We start from the raw sequence: 21913 nt of genomic DNA on the forward strand, positions 1-21913 counted from the left end.
GCCCCACTGGAGGTGAGAGTCAGGGTGAGCAGTGGGCACCGGATGTCCCACGAATCTCCTCAGCCCTCATCCCAGTAAACAAAAATACTGAGAGCAAAATGAGAACTGCAGACATGTGGAAGAATAAAGACAAATTTTAATGCTTAGCATCAACTAAAAAGGAATATAAAATTACAAAATATGTTTTTGTTCATGAGAGGGCTTTTTCTGATAAGGACCACTTGGATTAAACAGAAGCTTCCGGTAAATAAGGGCCCCATCTGCAATACAGCACACTACTGACACGAGTCCAAACACCTGGAAACAAAGACACAGTGTCACAGCAGCCACCAAGTTAAGTGGTTTTCCCCCCAGCACCCTCTCCTGCTAAGGGACTGAGACTGCCCCCACTGTGTGCCTAACGTGCAAATGGGAAGAGACCTCAGAGATGGACATATGCTCCTGATAAAAAGATAGAAAGGGAGGAGATAACTGAAGTGAGCAGGAAGTGGCCCTGGGCTCTGACGTAAGTTACTTGTCTGCCTTTATTGTTTGACTTTGGTCCTGGAAGCTGGATGTATCATTTTGAGCCCTAATGACCATATTTAGTTATCAATCAACATTTCTATTCCCTACGTTCAACTGTTTGACTTCCCTGTTGCCAAACTCTGCTGAAGAAAGGGTCAAAGTTAACACCAGTTTAAGATTAAACCAGGGGGACAGTAGTTGTGATAAAAGCCTTGGAGAGCTGGAATGATGATTTAGAGCACACCCTCAAAGGCTGAGTTCCATCTGATAAAGTGGGATCTAAACAGGGCCTTAGAAAATAAAATTTTCTAGTGATGGGAATACCCTAGAACACAAGGGGGTTCTCTAGATACTCTGATGATGGCCATCTGGTCTGCTCCATTCAGCAGCCAGAAATCTGGCTTCTTGACTGCAGACAAGGCTCCCACAACGTGGCCCTATTCATTACCTCCGTTTCCACCCAGAATCTCAAGACACCACCTCCTAGATTGTGACCACATTGCACACCTCCTCCCGGTCCTTCCATGACCTAGGCACTCTGCACATTGCTGGCTCCTCCACCTGGAACTCCTCTCCTTCCCTCCCCTTTTATTCTCGGCAAACTGCAATTCCTCTGCCAAAGACGTCATTGCTTCCTTTTTTCTGTGCTCCACAGCACTCTGTCAACATCTCATATACAGCTGTTTGCACTACTGTCTCCTGTATTAGGCTCTAAGCAACTGATGGGTAGGACTCACATGCTAGCCTAGTGCTGTCCGAAATATAAATTGAGCCACCAATGCAAGCCACATAATTAACTTAAAAATTTCTAGTAGCCACACTTGAAACCCTGGTGTAGTGGTTAGAGCAATGGCTGCTAATCAAAAAGACTGGCAGTTTGAATCCACCAGGCACTCCTTGGAAACCCTATGGGGCAGTTCTACTCTGTCCTATAGGGTCACTATGAGTCGCAATCGACTCATCGGCAGCAGGTTTTTAGTAGCCACACTAGGAAAGTTAAAAAAGTGAAATTAATTTTTGTGATATATTTTATTCAACTCTATATATCCAAAAATTATTTTAGCACCTTATCAACATAGTAAAGTATTGAGATATTTTTCTTTTGGGTAGTAAAATCCCGTGTATGTTTTACACTTACAGCCATGCTTCCAGGGGTCAGTAGCCACGTGTGGCTAGTGGCCACTGTATTAGACAGCACAGCTCTGTATTTTATGACAGCACCTGCCAAAGCACACTTTAGGAATAAATAAGTGAATGAATGCATAAAGAAGTGAATGAAAGTAAACAACAAAAAAAACCCCAAACCTACTGGTGTAGAGCCAATTCTGACTCATAGCGACCCTGTAAGACGGGAGAACTCCCCCACAGGGTTTCTAAGGCTGTCATTTTCACTGATGCAGACTGCCACATCTTTCTACTGCAGAGTGGCTGGTGGGTTTGAACCACTGACCTCTTGGTTAGCAGCTGAGCACTTTTCCACTGTGCCACCAGGGCTCCTTTTCTCCAGAGGGATAAAATTATCTTTAAAGACAACTGGTGAAACTGCTGTTACAGTGCTAGTATGTCACTTCTAGAGTAATTCTGACTCCTCATGAAGTTGCTTAGGGCCTAATAAGGAAGACAGAAAAATCATGAATTCTGGCCTACATGGTTGTCTGAGAGTGATCAGTTCTTCTAGGTCATCCATACTATGAAAGGGCATGGAAGTAGGAGGGAGATTTATTTAAGAAGAACTTTCTAAATCAATTCTCCAGATCAGGACCTGGAAAAACCCAATGATGCTGAACCACTGTCAAGAAATCTCAAAAGCCTATCAGTCAGAACTATAATGAAATTACTTTTTAAAAACAATTTTGGCTTGCCTTCCAGAATAGTCTGATTAAATTGATTTGCTTTCCTTCAAGCAGGGTTCAAACGAATCCTTTAGTTACAATGTTTCTACCACCATTACTTTATCTATTATATTGCATCTGAAGAAGGAGCTAAACAGTAACTGACTCAGAATAATCTCTCTCTCATTATGTATTCTTTTATTTAAAGGGGAGAGCTTTGAAACTCACCCATCATGTTTTTCCGTACCTTGACCATCAGGTTCCTCAGAGCTAACTATTGTAACTAATTGCAGCAGCTTCCCTCAGTCTAGGTTTTCTGATATGATTATTATCCTTTCTCACTTTTGTAACTTCACAGGGTTTTTTTTCACTCATTTGAATTACTTTCACTTTTATCCTCCTTGGGTCTTTTCTGGGCAGGCTTAAATCCTTTTTGGCAGTACCAAAAAAGCCAAACCCATTTCTGTAGATTTGATTCCGACTCATAGCGATCCTACAGGACAGCATAGAACTGCCCCATAGGATTCCCAAGGAGCAGCTGGTGGATTTGAACTGCTGACCTTTTGGTTAGCAGCCCAGCTCTTTATCACTGTGCCACCAGTGCTGCTTTTGGAAGTAGGGTACAAATATATAGATCTAGTGGTAACAACACTGCCTATAATATTTTTATGTCTGAGGAGTGTTTATTGTGACTGAATATCATTTTCTGGGGGCTGAAATTATTATTCCTGAGCTTCTGGGATATGAGCTTGTGAACAAGAAAGCCCTACATAAAAAAATACGTTGCGATCTCTGTATTTGGTTAAATCCAGTTTTTGGGTGAAATCATATTCCTTCATGTTAATCAGGGCATGCATTCACACACAAAATAATTCATTAAGCCACTAGGCACGGTGTACAGGCCTAGGAGCCTCAATGATGAATAGAGCATAATTTTCTGCCTTGTATCTATTTTTCAGACGGATTTGTATTCTGAACAATCCTGAAGAAAGAATCCAGAAATGTATTCACTTACCCCTCCAAGGACTGTCATTGTTGTGGTTTCTGGTATCAGTGCCAACACAGACACAATTATCATGAATACTGTTGTTACCAATGAGTTGATAATATCCTGAAAACCCAGAATAGAAAGGCCAACTTTACGTGAAGATCACTAAGCAATGCTAAAAAAAGTATCAGCTCTGAAAAGATTTATTTTGAAAGTTCGATTTTATTAGAAAAAACTAACTTACGTGTATATCTCAAGGAAACCAAACTGCCAAGGTCAAACGACACCTGTATTGTATCTGGTCTACAATGACACCTAGTGGTTCCCTTTGTCCGTGATTTGTTGTTACACCAATCATTTAACTACTTAACAAGCTTCGTTATTTTTTAACATAAACGTAGTTGAAGGGAGAACTTATCTAGTTAGGAAAGAAAGTGCTGGCTATGCAGAAAGTTTACGGTAAAATGGATACACCGGGAAGCTAGGATGCTCACTTTTAATAATATGAGCGAAAATGTGTAGTAGTCTACATTGCAAATCAAACAACTTTATAATGCCACTAAGATGCAATTAATAAAACTAAAGCAGTACACAATTAAGAAAAAGGAAACGGTAACTTTCAGGAAAGTCTCACAGCTGTTGGCCATGTTATTACTGTTGTTGCGTGCAGTGCAGTGGATTCTGACTCATGGCAACCCTGTACGACAGAGTAGAACTACCCCACAGGGTTTCCCAGGCTGTAATCTTCGCAGGAGCAGATCACAAGTTTATGTATGTTTGCAGATAACTATAGGCAGGAAGGAACCGTTAACACAGAATTATCAAACTTCAAAATTTGGCTAATTTAGGAAAGTACACATTAAAAGAAAGTAGGAAGAGGTTCAATAGGGGCAGGGCAAAATTAGATACACTTAGGAAGAAAAGTTCTCATTGGCAGGAGATATTGAGACTAACTGTCCTAGGTTAACTCTAAAGTCCTCTCTCCTTAATAGGAGTTGTCAGCTTGGATAACTGGCACTTCAATGTCCAAGAGGATGAGACAAGTGTAGTAGAGGAAGACACAGCAGCCACTGGACACACCAAAGGGGGTTTGAGCAATAGGAAGACTTAGGAGGGAGACCTTCAGAGATGAGATGCTGCAGATGAGACTCACGAGAGGAGAGGTGAAGTCACTCGGTTTTTCCTAGAACCACCATATATTCCAGGCTGAAGTGCCACATACACCTTAACAAATACCTTTAAGTCATCTGTTTGGGCAATTTTCAGAACCATCTGGGTACTCCACTGGGAAGTTATTCCCAGCTCCATGAGTATAGCAGGTGGAAGACTGTATGCTATTAAGTTAAGGTACTTCAGGATGAACTAAAACGACTTAGCATTATTACAAACATTTTTAAGTAAAATAAAATCGTACTTTACTCATCCCCCCCAAATTAGTTTGATTGTTCATGTAGTGATCTGAGATGTGGAAGGCGAAAGGCAGAGATACAGGAGTACTCGCCTCTCTTTTCCCAATTTTGAGGCCATAGCAACATGCACTTAAAAGAGGTAAAGATTAAGAATATCTACACTTTTATCAAAATTATCCTAAATTTAAACTTCTTTAGAAGACCCACACTGAAGTGAATTTTCCTAACAGAAGGGTTAGCCACATCTATGAATAGATGGAGCTCAGAGAAGGGGAATTTATGCTCTGTGGCTGCCCTGGTTTCCTGAGAACCTCCCCCAGGGACTATAGAGAACACATGAGCAGTGGGGTAGAGTTCCTAAACCTATTACATATCATCTTAAAAGCTTAGGAGGACTGAAGAACAGAGTGTGTAGCATAATGGTTAAGAGTTATGGCTGCTAACCAAAAGGTCAGCAGTTCAATCTACCAGGTGCTCCTTGAAAACCATATGGAGCAGTTCTACTCTGTCCAATAGGGTCGCTATGAGTTGGAATTGACTCGATGGCAACGGGTTATGGTAGGAAAACGTAGTTAAATTTTAACTGTAAAACTGAACACTTACAAGCAGAGGCCAAAACAACCATGTCAGTAATCGATCAAGTCTGAGTAAATATAAAATTATAAAAAAGAAAACAACGGTGACTTCAAATCCAGTGATAACAATGTATGGTTCAGGGGCCTGTGCCAGGATAAAAAAGACCATAGATGTCACAGTTAGTACCTGTAAGGAAACAAAAAAACTATTCAATTATTATTGAATACAGTTTTCAGCCATAAAAATGATAATTTCTAAAATAACTAGATAAATGGGTTTCTGCCATATGCGTACACATATAAAACAAGCACGATTAAAGTGTACGGATATTGAGTTCTCTTTGTGTTTTAGAGGACTAGGTATCTATCTTAGTCATCTAGCGCTGCTGTGACAGAAATACCACAAGTGGATGGCTTTAACAAAGAGAAGTTTATTCCCTCATAGTCCAGTAGGCTAGAAGTCCAAATTCAGGGCGTCAGCTCCAGGGGAAGGCTCTCTCTCTTTGTCGGCTCTGAAGGAAGGTCCTTCTTGTCAATCTTCCCCTGGACTAGGAGCTTCTCCGCACAGAGACCTCCAGGTCCAAAGGACGGGCTCTGCTTCCTGCACTACTTTCTTAGTGGTATGAGGCACCGCCCCCCCTTCCCTTTACTTTTTATCTCTTGAGAGATAAAAGGTGGTGCAGGCCACGCCCCAGGGAAACTCCCTTTACATTGGATCAGGGATGTGACCTGGGTAAGGGTGTTACAATCCCACCCAAATCCTCTTTAACATAAAATTACAATCACAAAATAGAGGACATCGGCACAATACTGCAATCATTGCCTAACCAAGTTGACACATATTTTTGGGGGACACAATTCAATCCATGACAGTGTCCCTCTCTGTTTTAGTCTAATTAATTACTCCACTTATACATATAACACCATCACTCTCCACATCTCTTGATATTTTCCCATCAAACATGTCCTTTTCCTTCAATCTCTCCTCCTTCACCAGCTCCTTTCCTCATCCTATAAACATACTTGATTACTCTTAAAAACAAGCACATACATACACACCCCTTCTTTTCATCCTGCTCCCCGCAGAAACCACTTCTGTTTTCCCCTTCCTGTTAATGCTTCTCAACAAAGTCGTTATACTAGCTACCTACCATTCATCACTCCTAAATTCTTAGAAAAATGGAATATACTGTCAAATTTAAATTTATAATGTTGTCATGCAAAATACTGGAGAGGGAAGTTTAAAACAAATTGTCAGAGAAAAACAATTCTGGTGTTTAACAGCTTTATTATTCAAAGTGCAATTTTTACACACTTCTTCTTGTCTAAACACAATACAATCAGAATTGAAAAATATTTTAAATGAGGAAAAAAAAACTCTTGAAGGTAACTCATCTAACCCAGTTACCTCATTTCCAAATGAAGATATAGAACATGGCAATTCAAGCGACTTGTTAAAGGAAAAAAATGAGCTGGCAGGTCCCGGAGAGTTCCATCAATGCCATTATCAGGGACAGCTCTATCCAAAGTCTCTTTGTGTTCTTTGTACACGGTTTGTCAAGTCCTCTCTAGCTGGACTTTTATAATCAGTTGTCAGCTGGCAGCAGCTACATATTCTTTTTTGCTTTGAATCTATACAAGCTTTTTCATAACGCTTTAAATTACTTTATTAGTGTAAAAATAGCCTAGCTTTAAACTTCTAAAGCAGTTTGACTACCTAGTAAATGTAACTAATTAATAACTGATACTGTATAATATTAGCAGCATGTCATCTTAAACCACTCCATTTACTCTAATGAACCAAGTTCTTATGTTCACCAATTATGAAATCAAAGGTCACTTTTTCAGGCTCCATCCTCTAACCTTTCTGCACCATGGTATTTGGCATTGATGATTACCCCATTTTGTTAAAATTTCCAGGGTTCTCCTTAATCCTTATTACAGCTCTATGTCTTTCCTAAGCCCCTGTCCTTTGTTTCTAGTTATTTTTTAAATATCCCACTAGCATGTTTATGATGTCTTTACCACTCTATGGAAACTGCTTCGTAGGCTCATCAATGATTTCCGAATTACTAAATCTAATGAACATTTTTCAATCTTTATCCTATTGGAACCCATGACTTATTTGTTACTGGGCACCTTTCTCCTACTTCCCTACTCTTTTGGCTCCTGCATCACTTTTCCTAGTTCTTCTATCTCTGCAATTGTTCTCTCGGTGGGCTCTCCTTTAACTCATTCCCTTAAAATGCTGGCATCTCTCTGGGTTCTGTCCACAACCTACTCTATGAATTTGGATCTTTAGCCAGGTCTATCCTCCAAAACTTCACAAATAGCCATTTAGAATCTCTAATCTGGATAATTGACAGGAATCTCCAGTTCACCATGCCCCAAACAACTCATCTTGCCCCTTCCTCCTGTATTGACTACCTCGATTGGTGATGCCACCTCCTACCTTATTACTCATGCTAGAAACTTAAGATCACCCCTCCTGCTTCCCACAACTGCTCAATCATCAGGTCCTGCTGACTGAATGCAAACATTCTGAGAATGCTTGCTCCCCTTTTCATTCCTACAACTACTGATCTGCTGCATCTTTTCCTGGAACTACCTTGACAGAGATACTACAGCAAAATTTCTAAAATGCAAATTTGTATATGCATTTCTTCACCTATTTAAAATCCTTCAGTGGCTCCCTGTGGTCTTTAGAATAAAGCCCACCTCCCACAATGGTCGGAATCGACTCAATGGCAACAGGTTTGGTTTTTGGCTGGTTCTCACAATGGTATTCAAGGTTTTTGATGATCCAGTCCCACCCTACTTCTCTAGCAGACATGCCTCATACTTTATCCACAGAATAATTGCGATATTCAATTCTCAGTCCTCATCTTGATGCTTCATCAATATTTGACACAGTTGATCGCTGCCTTGATAGACTTTCTATACTTGGCTTCCAGGACACCATTCTTGGTTTCTCCTGCCTCCCCAATTGCTCCCTCTCAGTTTTCTTTGCTGGTTCCTCCTCTTCTCCCCAACCCCTTAATGTTGAATTGTTCCAGGGCTTAATCTATGGTCCTCTTCTATCTACATTCCTCTCTTGATGATCTCATCCAGTGTGGCTTTAGCTACCTCTACTTCTCAAGCCCAAATATCTTTTCCAAAATCTGGTCTGGTATATGCAAACTGCCTACTCAGTACTGACATTTGGATGTCTAATAAACACCTCTAATCAAACCTTGAAGTCCAAAATTGAACTTTTGATCTTCCTCCCACATCTGTTTCACTCACAGGCTTTGCAGTTTCAGTTGATGACAACTCCATCCTTCCAATTGCTTAGGTAAAAAACCTTGGAGTCACCTGGAACTCCACTCCTCCTCTCACACAGCACATCTAGTTCATCAGAAAATTTTGTTAGGGCTACTTTCAAAATATATCCCAAATGTGAATATTTCTTATGACCCACCCTGAGGCCCCCTTAGTCTGGACCATCATCATCTCGTGCCCAGATTACTGTAATAGCTGTAATTTGTCTTCTTGGTTCTACCCTTGCCTCTGCAGCAATCCCCTCTATTTTCAGCATAGCAGCTGATGTACTTTTTAAAGAATGTAAGTCAGATCATACACTCCTTACTCAAAACCTACTATGTCCCCCTCATTTATTCCACTCCATTCACACTCATTTCATTGCTCTTTCTTGAACCCTCAGGCACATTCCTACCACAGGGCCTTTGCACTGGATTTTCCTCTGCCTTAAACACTCTTCCTCCTGATAGTCTCATAGATAACTCCCTCATCTCCTTCAAGTCTTTGCTCAGATGTCATCTCAACAAGGCCTAACCTGATTACTACTGCAACCAGCAACCTTCCTTCCAGTCCCCACTCTTCTGCTCCCTTACCTGGCTTTACTTTTGTATTGTTCCATAGCACTTACCACCATCTAGAATGCTACATATTTATTTATTATGTTTACTGTGTTGTCTCCCCTGCCCACCAACCCCAATATGTAAACTTCGTAAGGGCAAGGGTCTTTGTTTTATTCACTGATCTTTCCTAGAGCCTGGAAAGTGCCTGGGACATGGCAGGCATTCACAAAATGTCTGTTGAATGAATAAATAAGGCAATAGTCAACTGCTTACAGTTTGCTGCATTAACTATACTGTTTTTTTGCCTCCATGCTTTTGCTCAGGTAACTCCCCCTGACCCTCTACACTAGGTTCCTTTAGGGTGTTTCCTGACACTTCCCCTTATCCTATACTGAGTTAGATGCCTCTTCTGTGTTCTATGTCCATCTTACCACATATGAGAGCTATCTGCTCACATGTGTCTGTGTCTCCCTGACTAAACTAAAGAACTCTGAGTTGGGGAACTTGGTTCTTTTATGTTGTTGCAATTCTTAGCCCAGAGCTTGAACATAAATACTCAAATCGTTTGCTGAAGCAATTAAAATGTCAAAAACTAAAACTCTGTCATAAAACCCTGTTCCTACTCCAGTGTTCCAGAGCTTCCAGTACCTGCCACAAAATTCTCGACCTTCATGCCATTTCTGTGATTATTTACTCCTACCCAAAAGTAACCTCTCCCTCCTTTGAACTCCAGAGCAGTTTCGTATGCATTCTGACTTGTACTATATTATAGTTATTTTTCCGAATGATGAACTCTTAGGTGGGAAGAATATTCCATGTAATTTTATTCTACCCAATCACCTGAAGTTTGAATCTCCTTTACAACATCCTCACCAAGTAGTCTTCCATGCCTGGACACCATGCTGTCCTGGCTTGTACCTTCCCAAGTGACCCTACAATTTCAGAATTTTTTTCCAATATAAAATTCTTCTTCATATTAAGTGGAAATGTGTGTCCCTGTAAGTTTTATCTATTTCCACTCGCTTTTCTACATAAGAACTTTTTAAAATTGAAAACAATTATTTTTCCCTCCCCCTTTTCTCCAATTCCTTCAACATTCTAAGAATAGTTTCCACTTCTCTAACCAGGTCACCTTCCTCCAGATGATTCAAGTTCTCCAAAACTCTTAGGGTGCCATATTGGGAACTGACTGCAGTGTTCCTGTTATGTTACGGTCTGACACCCCACAAACAGGCAGTTCCATCGTTGTCCACTGTAGCAGCCTCCAGCATGGTCACCGCGAACTCCTGACTTAGAATAAACACGGTGTCTTGTTGGCTTCTGAATGCTGCCATTGCATCTCCCTCACCCGGTGCCCTAGGAACTTGGTTTGTGCGTGCAAGTGTAGGTCATTCCTGTTGATCTGGATATTGTGATTTATGACTGGGCCATGAACTCTCTGAGCAAGGCGACAGGGTCTTATTTCTCTCCTTTTCTCAGGTGCAGAGCAAAATGCCTTGCCCCTGGGGAGGACATGAGAAAGACAAGGTAGAAGGAGAAAACAGGACATTCGGCTTCAAATGTACACCGCCCCCGCCCACGGCCCGGCCCTCACCAGCCGAAGGATCTTCACGTGGCCTTTGACGCTTAGACAGAAGGGACGATACGGCGCCTTCGGCAGGGGTTGGGTGGAATCCGGCCTCCGCGGCTGCGCTGCCTGCATAGCGCCGGCAGATCCAGCAGCTGCACTTCCCCTTGCAGCCTGTCTCCTCAGAGCAGTGTTCCGCGGGGCTTCGCGCAGCGACTGCAACCGCCTCTGCTTCCGGGCGCCGCCCGCCGCTCTCCCAGGCTTCCCGCGCTCTTGCGCGCATGTGCGTGTGGGCGTGGCCCGAGCTTGTGGGCATGCGCCCCACGGGGGCCGTCGTCTGGCAACCCTCGCTCAGCCCAATCTCGCAGTTCGTGCCCGGCCGCACGCATCACCGTTAGAGGGCACTGGAGCCCTGGTGGCCCGTGGTTCGGAGCTGGGCTCCTAACCGAAAGGTCGGCAGTTGGAATCCACCAGCTGCTCCTTGGAAACCCTATGGGGCGGTTCTACTTTGTCCTATAGGTGGTTATGAGTAGGAACCGAATCCACGGCGCCTATCAGAAACAGCCACTCAGGCCAAACCGCTGTCCTCAGTCGCTTTAAAGCGCCGCTTCTCCCTGCCTAGCGCTAATGACACTGGTCTTCAGCTCTCCCAAGGAGATTTCCTGTCTGGAAGCCGTTCCTCACGGGGCGGGAGGGAAGGGAGGAGCCTGCCTTCCGACACCCTGGGCTTCTCCAGTGCCATCTCTTTAGAGAGGATTTCGCTTGGCCACCCCGTTTAGAGTAGCTACCGTCACTCTCCCCTCATAGCATTTATCACCAGCTGATATATATATCAGAAACCATGGTGGTGTAGTGGTTAAGTGCTACGGCTGCTAACCAAAAGGTCGGCAGTTCCAACCCGCCAGGCGCTCCGTGGAAACTTCTATGGGACAGTTCTACTCAGTCCTATAGGGTCGCCATCAGGTGGAATCGACTCGACGGCAGTGGGTTTGGTTTTTGGTGGATATATATATCCTACAAAAGCAGGGACCTGCCTGTCTGCCTCCCTCACTGCAGGGTCCCCAGGGTCTGGCACAGAATAGGGTAGAATATGTGTAGTCTGAGTGAATGACCTGGGCCTGAGACTGTATTTCTGCTCGCAGGGGCTCACAGTCTGAGTTTTCAAACGCAGTCTGGGTTATGTTTGTTCTGCATATTTTTATTTTTTGCCTCCCACTGGTGGTGTTTTCCCTAGAATGGTTGGAGGCCCTTTAGATATTTCAATTCATGTTTTTCACAAGTGCTCCTGTGAAGCCATAGTTCCACCATCTTGAAGTGTTTCCTTTTAGGTATATGAAGTCTGTGTTGCTCCTTTTATCTGATTTTAACTCTGTCTTGAATAACTTGGCCATCACCCTAGTCCACACAGACCTCTTTGGATCCTGCCCATCTCAGCTTCAATCCATTTCATACATTCAAATCTGATCAACAGGTACCTTCAACAATCTCATCTTGTTACTCCCCAAAATATTGAACTTAATCCTGAAGTTTATTTATGGAAGGTGCACTTGCCCTGTGCTAGGTCTGTGGCAGATATCTAGGAAGCACAAGATGGGGTTGCAGCTTTCAGATAATAGATCTGGAGGCTAAGTGAACCCTCTGGCAAATAACTTCTTCCTGCCTGCCTGAGAGGTGACTGCTTGCATCATATACTACTGGGAGAGCTGGGAAACACCTCTACTGAAGCACCACCCAAGCACTGGAACACACACATGCAGTCACCACTCCTGAAGGGCAACAACCTGGATTACAGGGCCTGGGCCTATTGGATTATAAGATCCCAGCTACCTCACACCTCCTGTCTGGACTTTTGCAACCCAACTATGGAGGAGGTTGCCACACCATTTGTCTGTCCAGTTGGAATGTTGAATGTGCCTACCTGAGGAACCTAGTACATTTAGAGTCCAGACCCTGGAAATGTTAAAGTGCAGAGGAAAGACCATAAGCTATGAAGCAAGACAGATGGGCTTGAGTTCCAGCTCTACCACTTAATGACTGCTTCTTATAATTTTGAATAAGTTTTCTAATTCTCTGAGTGTTGGATGGGAGAATGGGTGTGACAATATCTACCTTCAGAGTTGTTGGGGGGAAGGGGTGAGGAATAAATGACACTGTGTATGGAGGTGCCTGGATAAGAGTAGGTGCTCAGTTGTTATTGCTAGTTGCTATGGAGTCAGTTCCAACTCATGGCAACACCAGGTGTGCAGAGTAGAACTGCTCCATGGGGTTTTCAAGGCCCTGACCTTTCGGAAGCAGGTCACCAGGCCTGCCTTCCCAGGCACCTCTGGGTAGGTTTTAAACCACCAACCTTTCAGCTAGTGGAGCACTTCATTATTTGTCCCACCCAAGGACTCCTAGGTGTTCAATTAGGTAATCCCTAATAATTAATCACCATCACTCATTTGTCAGTTTGTTGTACTGTGGTGGCTTGCCTGTTGCTGTGATGCTGGAAGCTATGCCACCAGTATTTCAAATACCAGCAGGGTCACCCATGGTGGACAGGTTTCAGCAGAGCTTCCAGACTAAGACAGACCCCATGGGAGGAAGGACCTGGCGGTCTACTTCTGAAAAAAATGGCCCGTGAAAACCTTATCAATAACAGGAGAACATTATTACAGTGCCAGAAGATGAGCCCCTCAGGTTGGAAGGCACTCAAAATATGACTGGGGAAGAGCTGCTTCCTCAAAGTAGAGTTGACCTGAATGATGTGGATGGAGTCAAGCTTTTGGGACCTTCATTTGCTGATGTGGCAGGACTCCAAAAGAGAAGAAACAGCTACAAATATCCATTAATAACAGGAACATGGAATGTACTAAGTATGAATCTAGGAAAATTGGAAGTCATCAAAAATGAAACAGAATGTATAAACATCGATATCCTAGGCATTAGTGAGCTGAAATAGACTTTTACTGGACAATCATAAGGTTTACTATGCTAGAAATGACAAATTGAAGAGGAATGGCACTGCATTCATCATCAAAAAGAACATTTCAAGGTCTATCCTGAAGTATAATGCTTCAGTGATAGGATAATATCCATATGCCTACAAGGAAAACCAGTTAATATGACTATTATTCAAATTTACTCACCAACTGTTAATGCCAAAAATTAAGAAATAGAAGATTTTTACGAATTTCTGCAGTCTGAAATTGATCAAACATGCAATCGAGATGCATTGATAATTACTGCTGAATGGAATGTGCAAGTTGGAAACAAAGAAGAAGGATCGGTAGTTGGAAAATATGGCCTTGGTGACAGAAACAATGCCAGAGATTGTATGTTAGAATTTTGTGTAAGACCAATGACCTATTTGTTGGAAATACATTTATTCAACAACATAAATGGTGACTATGGACCTCTCCAGACAAAATAGACAGGAAGCAAATCGACTACATCTGTGGAAACAGACAATGGAGAAGCTCAATATCATCAGTCAGAACAAGGCCATGGGCCAAGTGCAGAACAGACCATCGATTACTCATATGCAAGCTCAAGCTGAAGCTGAAGAAAATGAAAACAAGTCCGCGAGAATCAAAGTACAAACTTCAGTATATTCCACCTGAATTCAGAGACGGTCTCAAAAGTAGATTTGATACATTGAACACTAATGACCGAAGACCAGAGAAGCTGTGGGGTGACATCAAGAACATCATACATGAAGAAAGCAAAAGATCATTAAAAAGATAGGAAAGAGAAAAGACCAAAATGGATGCCAGGAGAGACACGGAAACTTGCTCTTGAATGCTGAGTAGCTAAAGTGAATGGAAGAAATGAAGAAGTAAAAGAGCTGAGCAGAAGATTTCAAAGGGCAGCTCAAGAAGACAAATTTAAGTATTATAATGAAATGTGAAAAGAGATGGAGCTAGAAAACCAAAAGGGGAGAACACAGCATTTCTCTCAAGCTGAAAGAACTGAAGAAAAAATTCAAGCCTTAAGCTCCAATTTTGATGGATTCTATGGGGGGAAAAAAGTGTTAAAAAGCGAAGATGTCACCTTGAAGACTAAGGTGTGCCTGACCCAAGCCATGGTGTTTTCAACCACCTCATTTGCATGCAAAAGCTGGACGATAAGACTGAAGAAGAATCGATGCCTTTGAATTACCGTGTTGGCGAAGAATATTGAATAGTGTGCCATGGAGTGCCAGAAGAATGAACAGATGTCTTGGAAGAAGTACAACCAGAATGGTCCTTAGAAGCAAGAATGGTGAGACTACATCTGACATACTTGCTGATGTCAGATGGATCCTGGCTGAAAACAGAGAATACCAGGTGTTTACCTTTGTTTTATTGACTACGCTAAGGCATTCAACTGTGTGAATTATAACAAATTACGGATAACATTGCAGAGAATGGGAATTCTGGAACACTTAATTGTGCTCATGAGGAATCTGTACATGGATTAAAAGAGGCAGTCGTTCAAACGGAAAAAGGGGATACTGCATGATTTAAAGTCAGGAAAGGTGTGCATAAGGGTCGTCGTGTCCTTTCACCATACCTATTCAATCGGTAGAATTCGAGAAGCTGGACTATATGAAGAACGGTGTGTCAGGACTGGAAGAAGGCTCATTAACAACCTGCAATATGCAGATAACACAACCTTGCTTGCAGAAAGTGAAGAGGATTTGAAGCACTTACTGATGAAGATCAAAGACCACAGCCTTCAGTATGGACTACACTCAACATAAAGAAAGCAAAAATCCTCACAACTGGACCAATAAGCAACAAAATGATAAAGGGAGAATATATTGAAGTTATCAAGAATTCTATTTTCTTGGATCCACAGTCAGTGCCTGTGGAAGCAGCTGTCAAGAAATCAAACGACAGATCGCACTGGACAAGCCTGCTGCAAAGGACCTTAACAAAGTGTTAAAGAGCAAAGATGTCACTTTGAGGACTGAGGTGTGCCTGACCAAGACATGGTATTTTCAGTAGCCTCGTATGTGTGGGAAAACTGGACCACGACCAAGGGAGATGGAAGACTTGATGCCTTTGAATTATGGCATTGGCGAAGAATATTGAATATACCATTGGACTGCTGGTAGGAGTAACAAATCTATCTTGGAAGAAGTACAGCCAGAGTAGTCTTTAGAAGGGAAGATGGCAAGACTTTGTCTCAAGTACTTTGGACGTGTTATCAGGAGGGACCAGTCCATGGAGAAGGACATCATGCGTGGTAAAGTAGAGGCTCAGTGAAAAAGAGGAAGACACTCAAGGAGATGAACTGACATAGCAGCTACGATCATGGGGTCAAGCACAGCAAGATTGTGGGGATAGCACATGACTTTTTCAAGAGCAAGTTCACAGTCTCTTCTGACATCCATTTTTGTCTTTTCCTTCTATCCTATTTTTTAGTGACCTTTTGCTTTCTTCCTGTATAATGTCCTTGATGTCATCCCACAACTCGTCTGGTCTTCATCATTACTGTTCAGTGTGTCAAATTTATTCGTGTTTGGCTCTGTTGCACATAGTTACGCTATGAGTTGCAACCGGACTCGTGGCACCTAACATCAACAACGATAATTAATCAGTCACTGATAGGGTTAGCCGTCCATCCCCGAGTTTAGCCAAGTCAACAGTTCATTCTGCCAGCATTCCAGTGGTGAGATGTCCTATCTGCAAAACGCGAACGCCTCTGGACAATTACTTGCCCTTCCGGAGAGAGGGTGAAATGCGCCGGGGTCTCTTTAAGAGCCCGCGCGGACACCACGGCGGCGCGCAGAGGCGGCACCCGCGCAGGCATCGTTTGCCTAGACTTGCACAGAAAAGAAATCTGGCCCCCCGGATCCGCCCGGGCCATGCTGCTACGGCCGCTGTGGGGCTGGGCGGCCCGGGCGGTGCGCCGCGTGGCGCGGCGGAGCCCCGGGAGTCCCGCCCCGGGACCCGGACCTCGGGCGGGGGCACATGGCCGGGCCGGGCCTCCGGGTAACTCCTCTCTTTGTTTCCGCCTCCCTTGGCTCCCTACTGCGACCCCCGCGTTTTTGCTCTAGCCCGCCGGCCCTTCACTCCCCGCCTTTGGGCTCGCCGGAAGCCGACACTGCTCCCCCGGCCGCAGGGGGCGGGGACGGCCGTTGGCCGGTACCCGGATGCAAGCCGGCCAGGCCGGGGAGTTGCTTCCCCTTGTCTCGCTCTGGGTTGGGGAGAGGGGCTCTGAAGGGCAGAAAGACCCTTCCCCACTTCCCGCGGGCGGGGGCTGCACTGAACACTGAGGCCCGGGGTCCAGTCGCCGACCCATTTCTGGTCCCATCTTTTTGGCTTTGGGGAAAATTGGGGGCCAGAAGCTGCGTCTAACCAATCCCCAGCAAATCCTGGCGCGAGCTAGTCAGTGTTGGATAGTTTAGGTTCCTAGGGTCTGTCTCTTCTACCCCTCTCTAGGAGTGCGGACCCCGCCTCCTCCTTACCAGGATGGTGGCGACCATTCTAGCAAGTTATGGTGTTCCGAGGCCTCAGATTGTTTAGAGGCTTCTCCGAGCCAGCTGTAGGTGGGTGGGCGAAGATGCCAGAAACCTGGGTCCCCACGAAGTCCATGCCCGTGCCCAGTCTTACCCCGTGTGCCATTTCTAGAGGCCACACCGCGTTTTTATTTGCGGGACACACTTCTGTGGAGACTGTAAATGTAAAATATGTGGGAAATGAGAAATATACTAAGTGAAAAAAGCTGAGCACATTTGAGGCCCAGACAGGGCAGCAGGACGAAGGCAGGCGCATAGAGCAGTGGATAGTCTGCTGCCTTCCCTCGGTGCAGAGTCCCAGGTGGCTTGGAAAACATCTTTAGGCCAAGGAGCAAGCATAAAAATGACTATTTTATGGGTGTTTTTGCAAATTATGACAAAATAATTAGTTGTTTAAAACTAGGTTTAAGCATTGATTTCTTTTATAGGTAAAGACAGAGAAAATGAAAAAGAGAAAAAGTCAGTGGTAAGTCCCTCTTTTATGAGCACTTTCCAGTGTAGGATAATATTTCTTTGGTGGAAGGAGGGTCCGTTCATTCGTTGTACTGGAAATCAGATTTAAAAAATAAATTCCAAAGATAGGTTAAAAAGAAGCACAGGTCACTAACATTTTCACATGAACAAAGGACCTGAACAGATATTTCTTAAGGGAATTTATTAATGGCTAAGGTGGTGTAGTGGTTAAATGCTATGGCTGCTAAACAAGAGGTCGGCAGTTCAGATCCACCAGGCACTCCTGGGAAACTATGGGGCAGTTCTGCTCTGTCCTGTAGGGTCGCTATGAGTCAGAATCGACTCGATGGCAGTAGGTTTGGTTTTTGGTTTTGGAATAAACCTGAAACGTATTCACTCTCCCTCTCAGTGAAAGGATGCTTTTGAAGCATGGAGATATAAAGGCTTTGGAGTTAGACACACCTGGGTTCCAATCCCAACTCTGCTATTACTAGAGGTAGACAAGCCCTTAACCTCTTAAAGCCTCAGTTTCCCCATCTGGATAAAGGGGAAAATAATACTTCATGTGGTTGTTACAAGGATCAGTGTTATAAAGTTTGCAAAACACAGGATATGCAGGAGCTAATACTAAATGCCAAATAAAATTAACAAAGATTTAGAACAAGATATACCCAATTCTGCTCTAATACATGAAGTTGCCATGAGTCAGAATTGATTCGACAGCAAGGGGTTTTTGGTTTGATACCCAGTATTGGGGCTCCTGGGTGGTGCAAACAGTTAAGCGTTTTGCTACTAACTTAAAGGTTGGCCATGTGAATCTACCCAGAGGGACCTCAGAAGAAAGTCCTGGCAATCTCCCTTCAAAAGGTCACAGCACTGAAAGCCCTGTGGAGCACAGTTCTAGTCTGCAACACATTTGGTCACCAAGAGTCAGAATCGACTCAATGGCAACTGGTTTTGTTTTAGTTTTTTATACCTGATGTTAGCAGGGTGTGCGTTAAGGCACACACTCATTCTGCTAACCCCAAACCAAACCAAACCCACTGCCATTGAGTCGATTCCGACTCATAGCAACCCTATAGGACAGAGTAGAACTGCCCCATAGAGTTTCCAAGAAGCGCCTGGTGGATTCAAACTGCCGACCTCTTGGTTAGCAGCCGTAGCACTTAACCGCTACGCCACCAGGGTTTCCCATTCCACTAAAGGGGATGTGAGTTGGGCAACAGTTCTGGAGGGTGATTTGGTACCAAGCATCAGCATCAGAACCCATTTATCCTTTGACTGAGTGATTACACTTCTAGAAATCTATTGAAGGGAAGTAGTTGTAGGCAGTGACAAAGATTTTTGTTCAGGGATGTTCACCACCATAGTATTTATAGTATCAAAAAAAAAAAGTTATCACCAAAACTAAACACACACACACACACACACACAAATCATCACTACATGATTTTGTAATAAAAAATTGGACAGAACTTAACATTCTGCAGTAGGGATTTCAGTTAGTCATGGTATCTCTTATATGATGGAATATTATTCAGCTGCTCAAAATCATGTTTTTGAAAAACACTTAATGACTTGGGAAAGTACTTACTGTGTAAGATGAAAAAAAAAAACACAAAAAAACAAGATAAAAATATGTGAAGCATAATCCGAAGGGGGGGGGGAAGTCTGTAGAATGATGTATAGATGGAGCTCTTTTTAAATATCTAGGAAGAGGAAAAGTTGTTTCCTTTGAAACATCAAAAACTAAAATTGAGTAGCCCCCAAGTGGGGTCTCTGTGCCTTTTGGACACCCCTTCCGGTCAGTTTGTAGTTTGGGGTTCTAACAGTAGCTGGGAGGAGCGTGGACTGGAGGGTGGCCTGGTATCTGTTGGAAGTGTCATTGTTGAGCCATCTGGGGTACTTTTAGGATGAAGGTGGGGGAAACCTTCACAGTAGCCTGAGTGAAGTGGGCGAGGTGAAACTGGCCCACTGTGACCCAGTGTCTTATGTAGGGCCTGACTGGGGTCATGAGAAGTGCCTGCCAGGCCTGGGTGTGATTTCTGACTGTCCTCTTCCAGGCCTGGCTCCTTGGCAAGTTACCTAAGTGACCTGCGTTGCTCTGGGTGCCTCCAGCCCGTGTGTAAAGGAACGGGCCACTGTGCCGTAGGACAGGCAGTTCTCTGTGTGTACTCAAGGGCCAGTTTGTCTTCTTACTGTGATGGAGCTGCCCCATAATCTGCTGGAGCCAAAACTACTTGGCCTGCGTCACCTGGCAGTGCCCAGCTGAGCAGAGCCTCATTAGAGTCCCCGGGCAGCAGGTTTGAGGCCCAGCCCATAGTCCAAATCCGAGGGCCTGGGTGCTACAGGATCCTCATGTCTAACAAACTCATCCGGAATTCTGAAGCAGGGAGTCTGGGTTACACATTGAGAAACCCTGCAGACCAGTGGAATGCAGCCTTAGCTGCCTGTGAAATCACCTGGAGACTTTGACAGGTTGATGCCTATGCACCATCCTCAGAGATCGTGGGTTAATTAGTCTGGGCTGCGGCTAGATGAAGAGAGTTGTGAAACCTCCCAGGTGGTCTTGGATGCTTTCTTCCCCTACAATGAGGTATTTGTAGGAGAGGCTCCTTGGTTTTTGGTGGAGAAAGACCCCAGACTGCAGTTTGTGGCCCCTCCTACCCACCAGATACGGTCATTATGAGCAGATTGTAAGCTTGAGCTGTCCTCCTGCTTTAGTCCTTCCTGTTAGTGCATTGTTCTCTTCTGTCAGGAATGTAAGGACCCACTTCTCAGGTTCTGGAGGGATTAAATGCAATCATGGTGCATGTCACCTGTCCTAGGGCCAGGCCTACAAGGTGCTCAAGTCCTGGCTTTTCTTTTTCTCCCCTTTGCTAATATCTTCTAATCAATGACTGAGTGCTTCATTCTGCACAAAGCAGTGAGTTAAGCACCGGATAACATACATGCTTCCCGACCTCAGAGACCTCAGTTCTGGTTGTGGGGGCAAGACACTTAGGTCTGGTGAGTCGAGCTAGGGAAGGGCAGGCCTAGGGTGGGTGGGCAAGCCATGCATGCTCTAGGAGGGCCTGGTCTCATGGGGAGTCGTCTGGTGACCACCAGTGGGGGCCTTGAGCCTGCCGCTGAGGGGGGATCTGTTTGTTTATTATTAACAGTGGGATACGGGGGTTTCCTGAGAATGGTTTTTGGTTTATACATTGAAGTCTTGGGCTGAAACAGTTATTCTGTTCACATGAGCCCTTCCCAAGACATCATTCCCTGATGTTCCCCTGGGCTTGTGATTTCTGCTTCTAACATATGTTTGTCTTTTGCCAGATCTGTGTCGAGGGCAATATTGCAAGTGGGAAGTCCACGTGCCTGGAGTTCTTCTCCAGCACCACAGACCTAGAGGTACGGCCTCCCTACTGGGTTCCAAAGAGCCTGAAAAACCTTGGAGTGATTTAGAGCGGGCGTAGGCCAGGCCTGTCCAATAGAAATAAAAGGTGAACTGGGCCCAGGGAGCAAGGTTGCCTGTGACCCAGCCTCTGATGGGTCTGAGTGGAGTAGTGGATGTTTCATCAGGGGATAGGAACTGAATGCTGAGAGACCCAGAAGAAGGAGGCAGTTGGGACAGGCAGAGAATGATGTACAGATGAGGGGTATTTGAACTGGATTTTGAAGGCTGTGTAGGTGTTTTCCATATAGTGTGAAAGTTGATGTGAAGTAGGGTAGGCTGGGCATGCTGGGCAGAAGGAACAGCATGAGCCAAATCACAGAGGAGTGGAGAGTGTGTGTGTGTGGGGGCACTCCTCGGGGTCCCATTCAATTGCTTTTCTTTGGGCTCTTGTGTCCTATGGCCCTGCTAATGTTTATTCTGAAGGTTCGCAGATGGATCCTGGTACTCTCAAAATCTTGGCCTCAGAACATCACTTAAATTCTTCCCAGCATATGACCTTACACTCAGAAAGGCTCTTGCACAGCCAGGAATCAGGGGAGGTGAAAGCCCTGCCCCGCCCACAGACAGAGACTTTAAATGCTGCAGAGAGGGCCTGATCTGTGTCTCAGGAGACACAAGGTGGTGAAGTTGGCAGTCATCTGAAAGTTCAGATGGGACCAGAGGGAGAGAATGGCTTCCAGGCCAGGAAGACAGGGAGGCTACTAAAGAAACATAGGCTTTTAGCTGCCAGTGTGTCCAATGCAAAGACTAGAGGGAGGAAATCAAGGCACAGCCATCTGTTGAGGTTGTGGCA

General features: G+C 44.4%; 2 protein-coding genes across 9 annotated transcripts in view; one reads left to right on the top strand and one right to left on the bottom strand.

The window, feature by feature from the left end:
* Nucleotides 1-91: 91 nt before the first annotated feature.
* LOC100654054 (chemokine-like factor) lies at nucleotides 92-10978 on the bottom strand. Of its 2 annotated transcripts, XM_023556532.2 has the most exons (5): nucleotides 10766-10869; nucleotides 8597-8698; nucleotides 5340-5498; nucleotides 3355-3450; nucleotides 92-297 (listed from the first exon to the last, which is right to left on the bottom strand). In XM_023556532.2, exons 2-5 carry the CDS (start codon nucleotides 8627-8629, stop codon nucleotides 172-174), a joined length of 414 nt encoding a protein of 137 aa, XP_023412300.1. In that variant the 5' UTR covers nucleotides 8630-8698; nucleotides 10766-10869; the 3' UTR covers nucleotides 92-171. The 2 variants fall into 2 exon arrangements, with proteins under 2 accessions (XP_023412300.1, XP_003417149.1); XM_003417101.4 differs by lacking the exon at nucleotides 8597-8698 and having other exon boundaries at nucleotides 96-297; nucleotides 10766-10978.
* Nucleotides 10979-11064: 86 nt separating this feature from the next.
* Nucleotides 11065-21913, top strand: part of TK2 (thymidine kinase 2) — a 31705-nt gene continuing 20856 nt past the window's right edge. Inside the window, exons 1-3 of one of the 7 annotated variants that reach the window (XM_064273950.1) lie at nucleotides 11065-16698; nucleotides 17654-17691; nucleotides 21000-21074. In XM_064273950.1, the coding sequence (XP_064130020.1) occupies nucleotides 16572-16698; nucleotides 17654-17691; nucleotides 21000-21074 (240 nt within the window). In that variant the 5' untranslated portion in view covers nucleotides 11065-16571. The remainder of the gene's footprint in view (nucleotides 16699-17653; nucleotides 17692-20999; nucleotides 21075-21913) is intronic. The other 6 variants (XM_064273944.1, XM_064273948.1, XM_064273947.1 and 3 more) reach the window with 6 other exon arrangements.

This window comes from Loxodonta africana, chromosome 21 (assembly GCF_030014295.1).
Source record: "Loxodonta africana isolate mLoxAfr1 chromosome 21, mLoxAfr1.hap2, whole genome shotgun sequence".
NCBI lineage: Eukaryota > Metazoa > Chordata > Mammalia > Proboscidea > Elephantidae > Loxodonta > Loxodonta africana.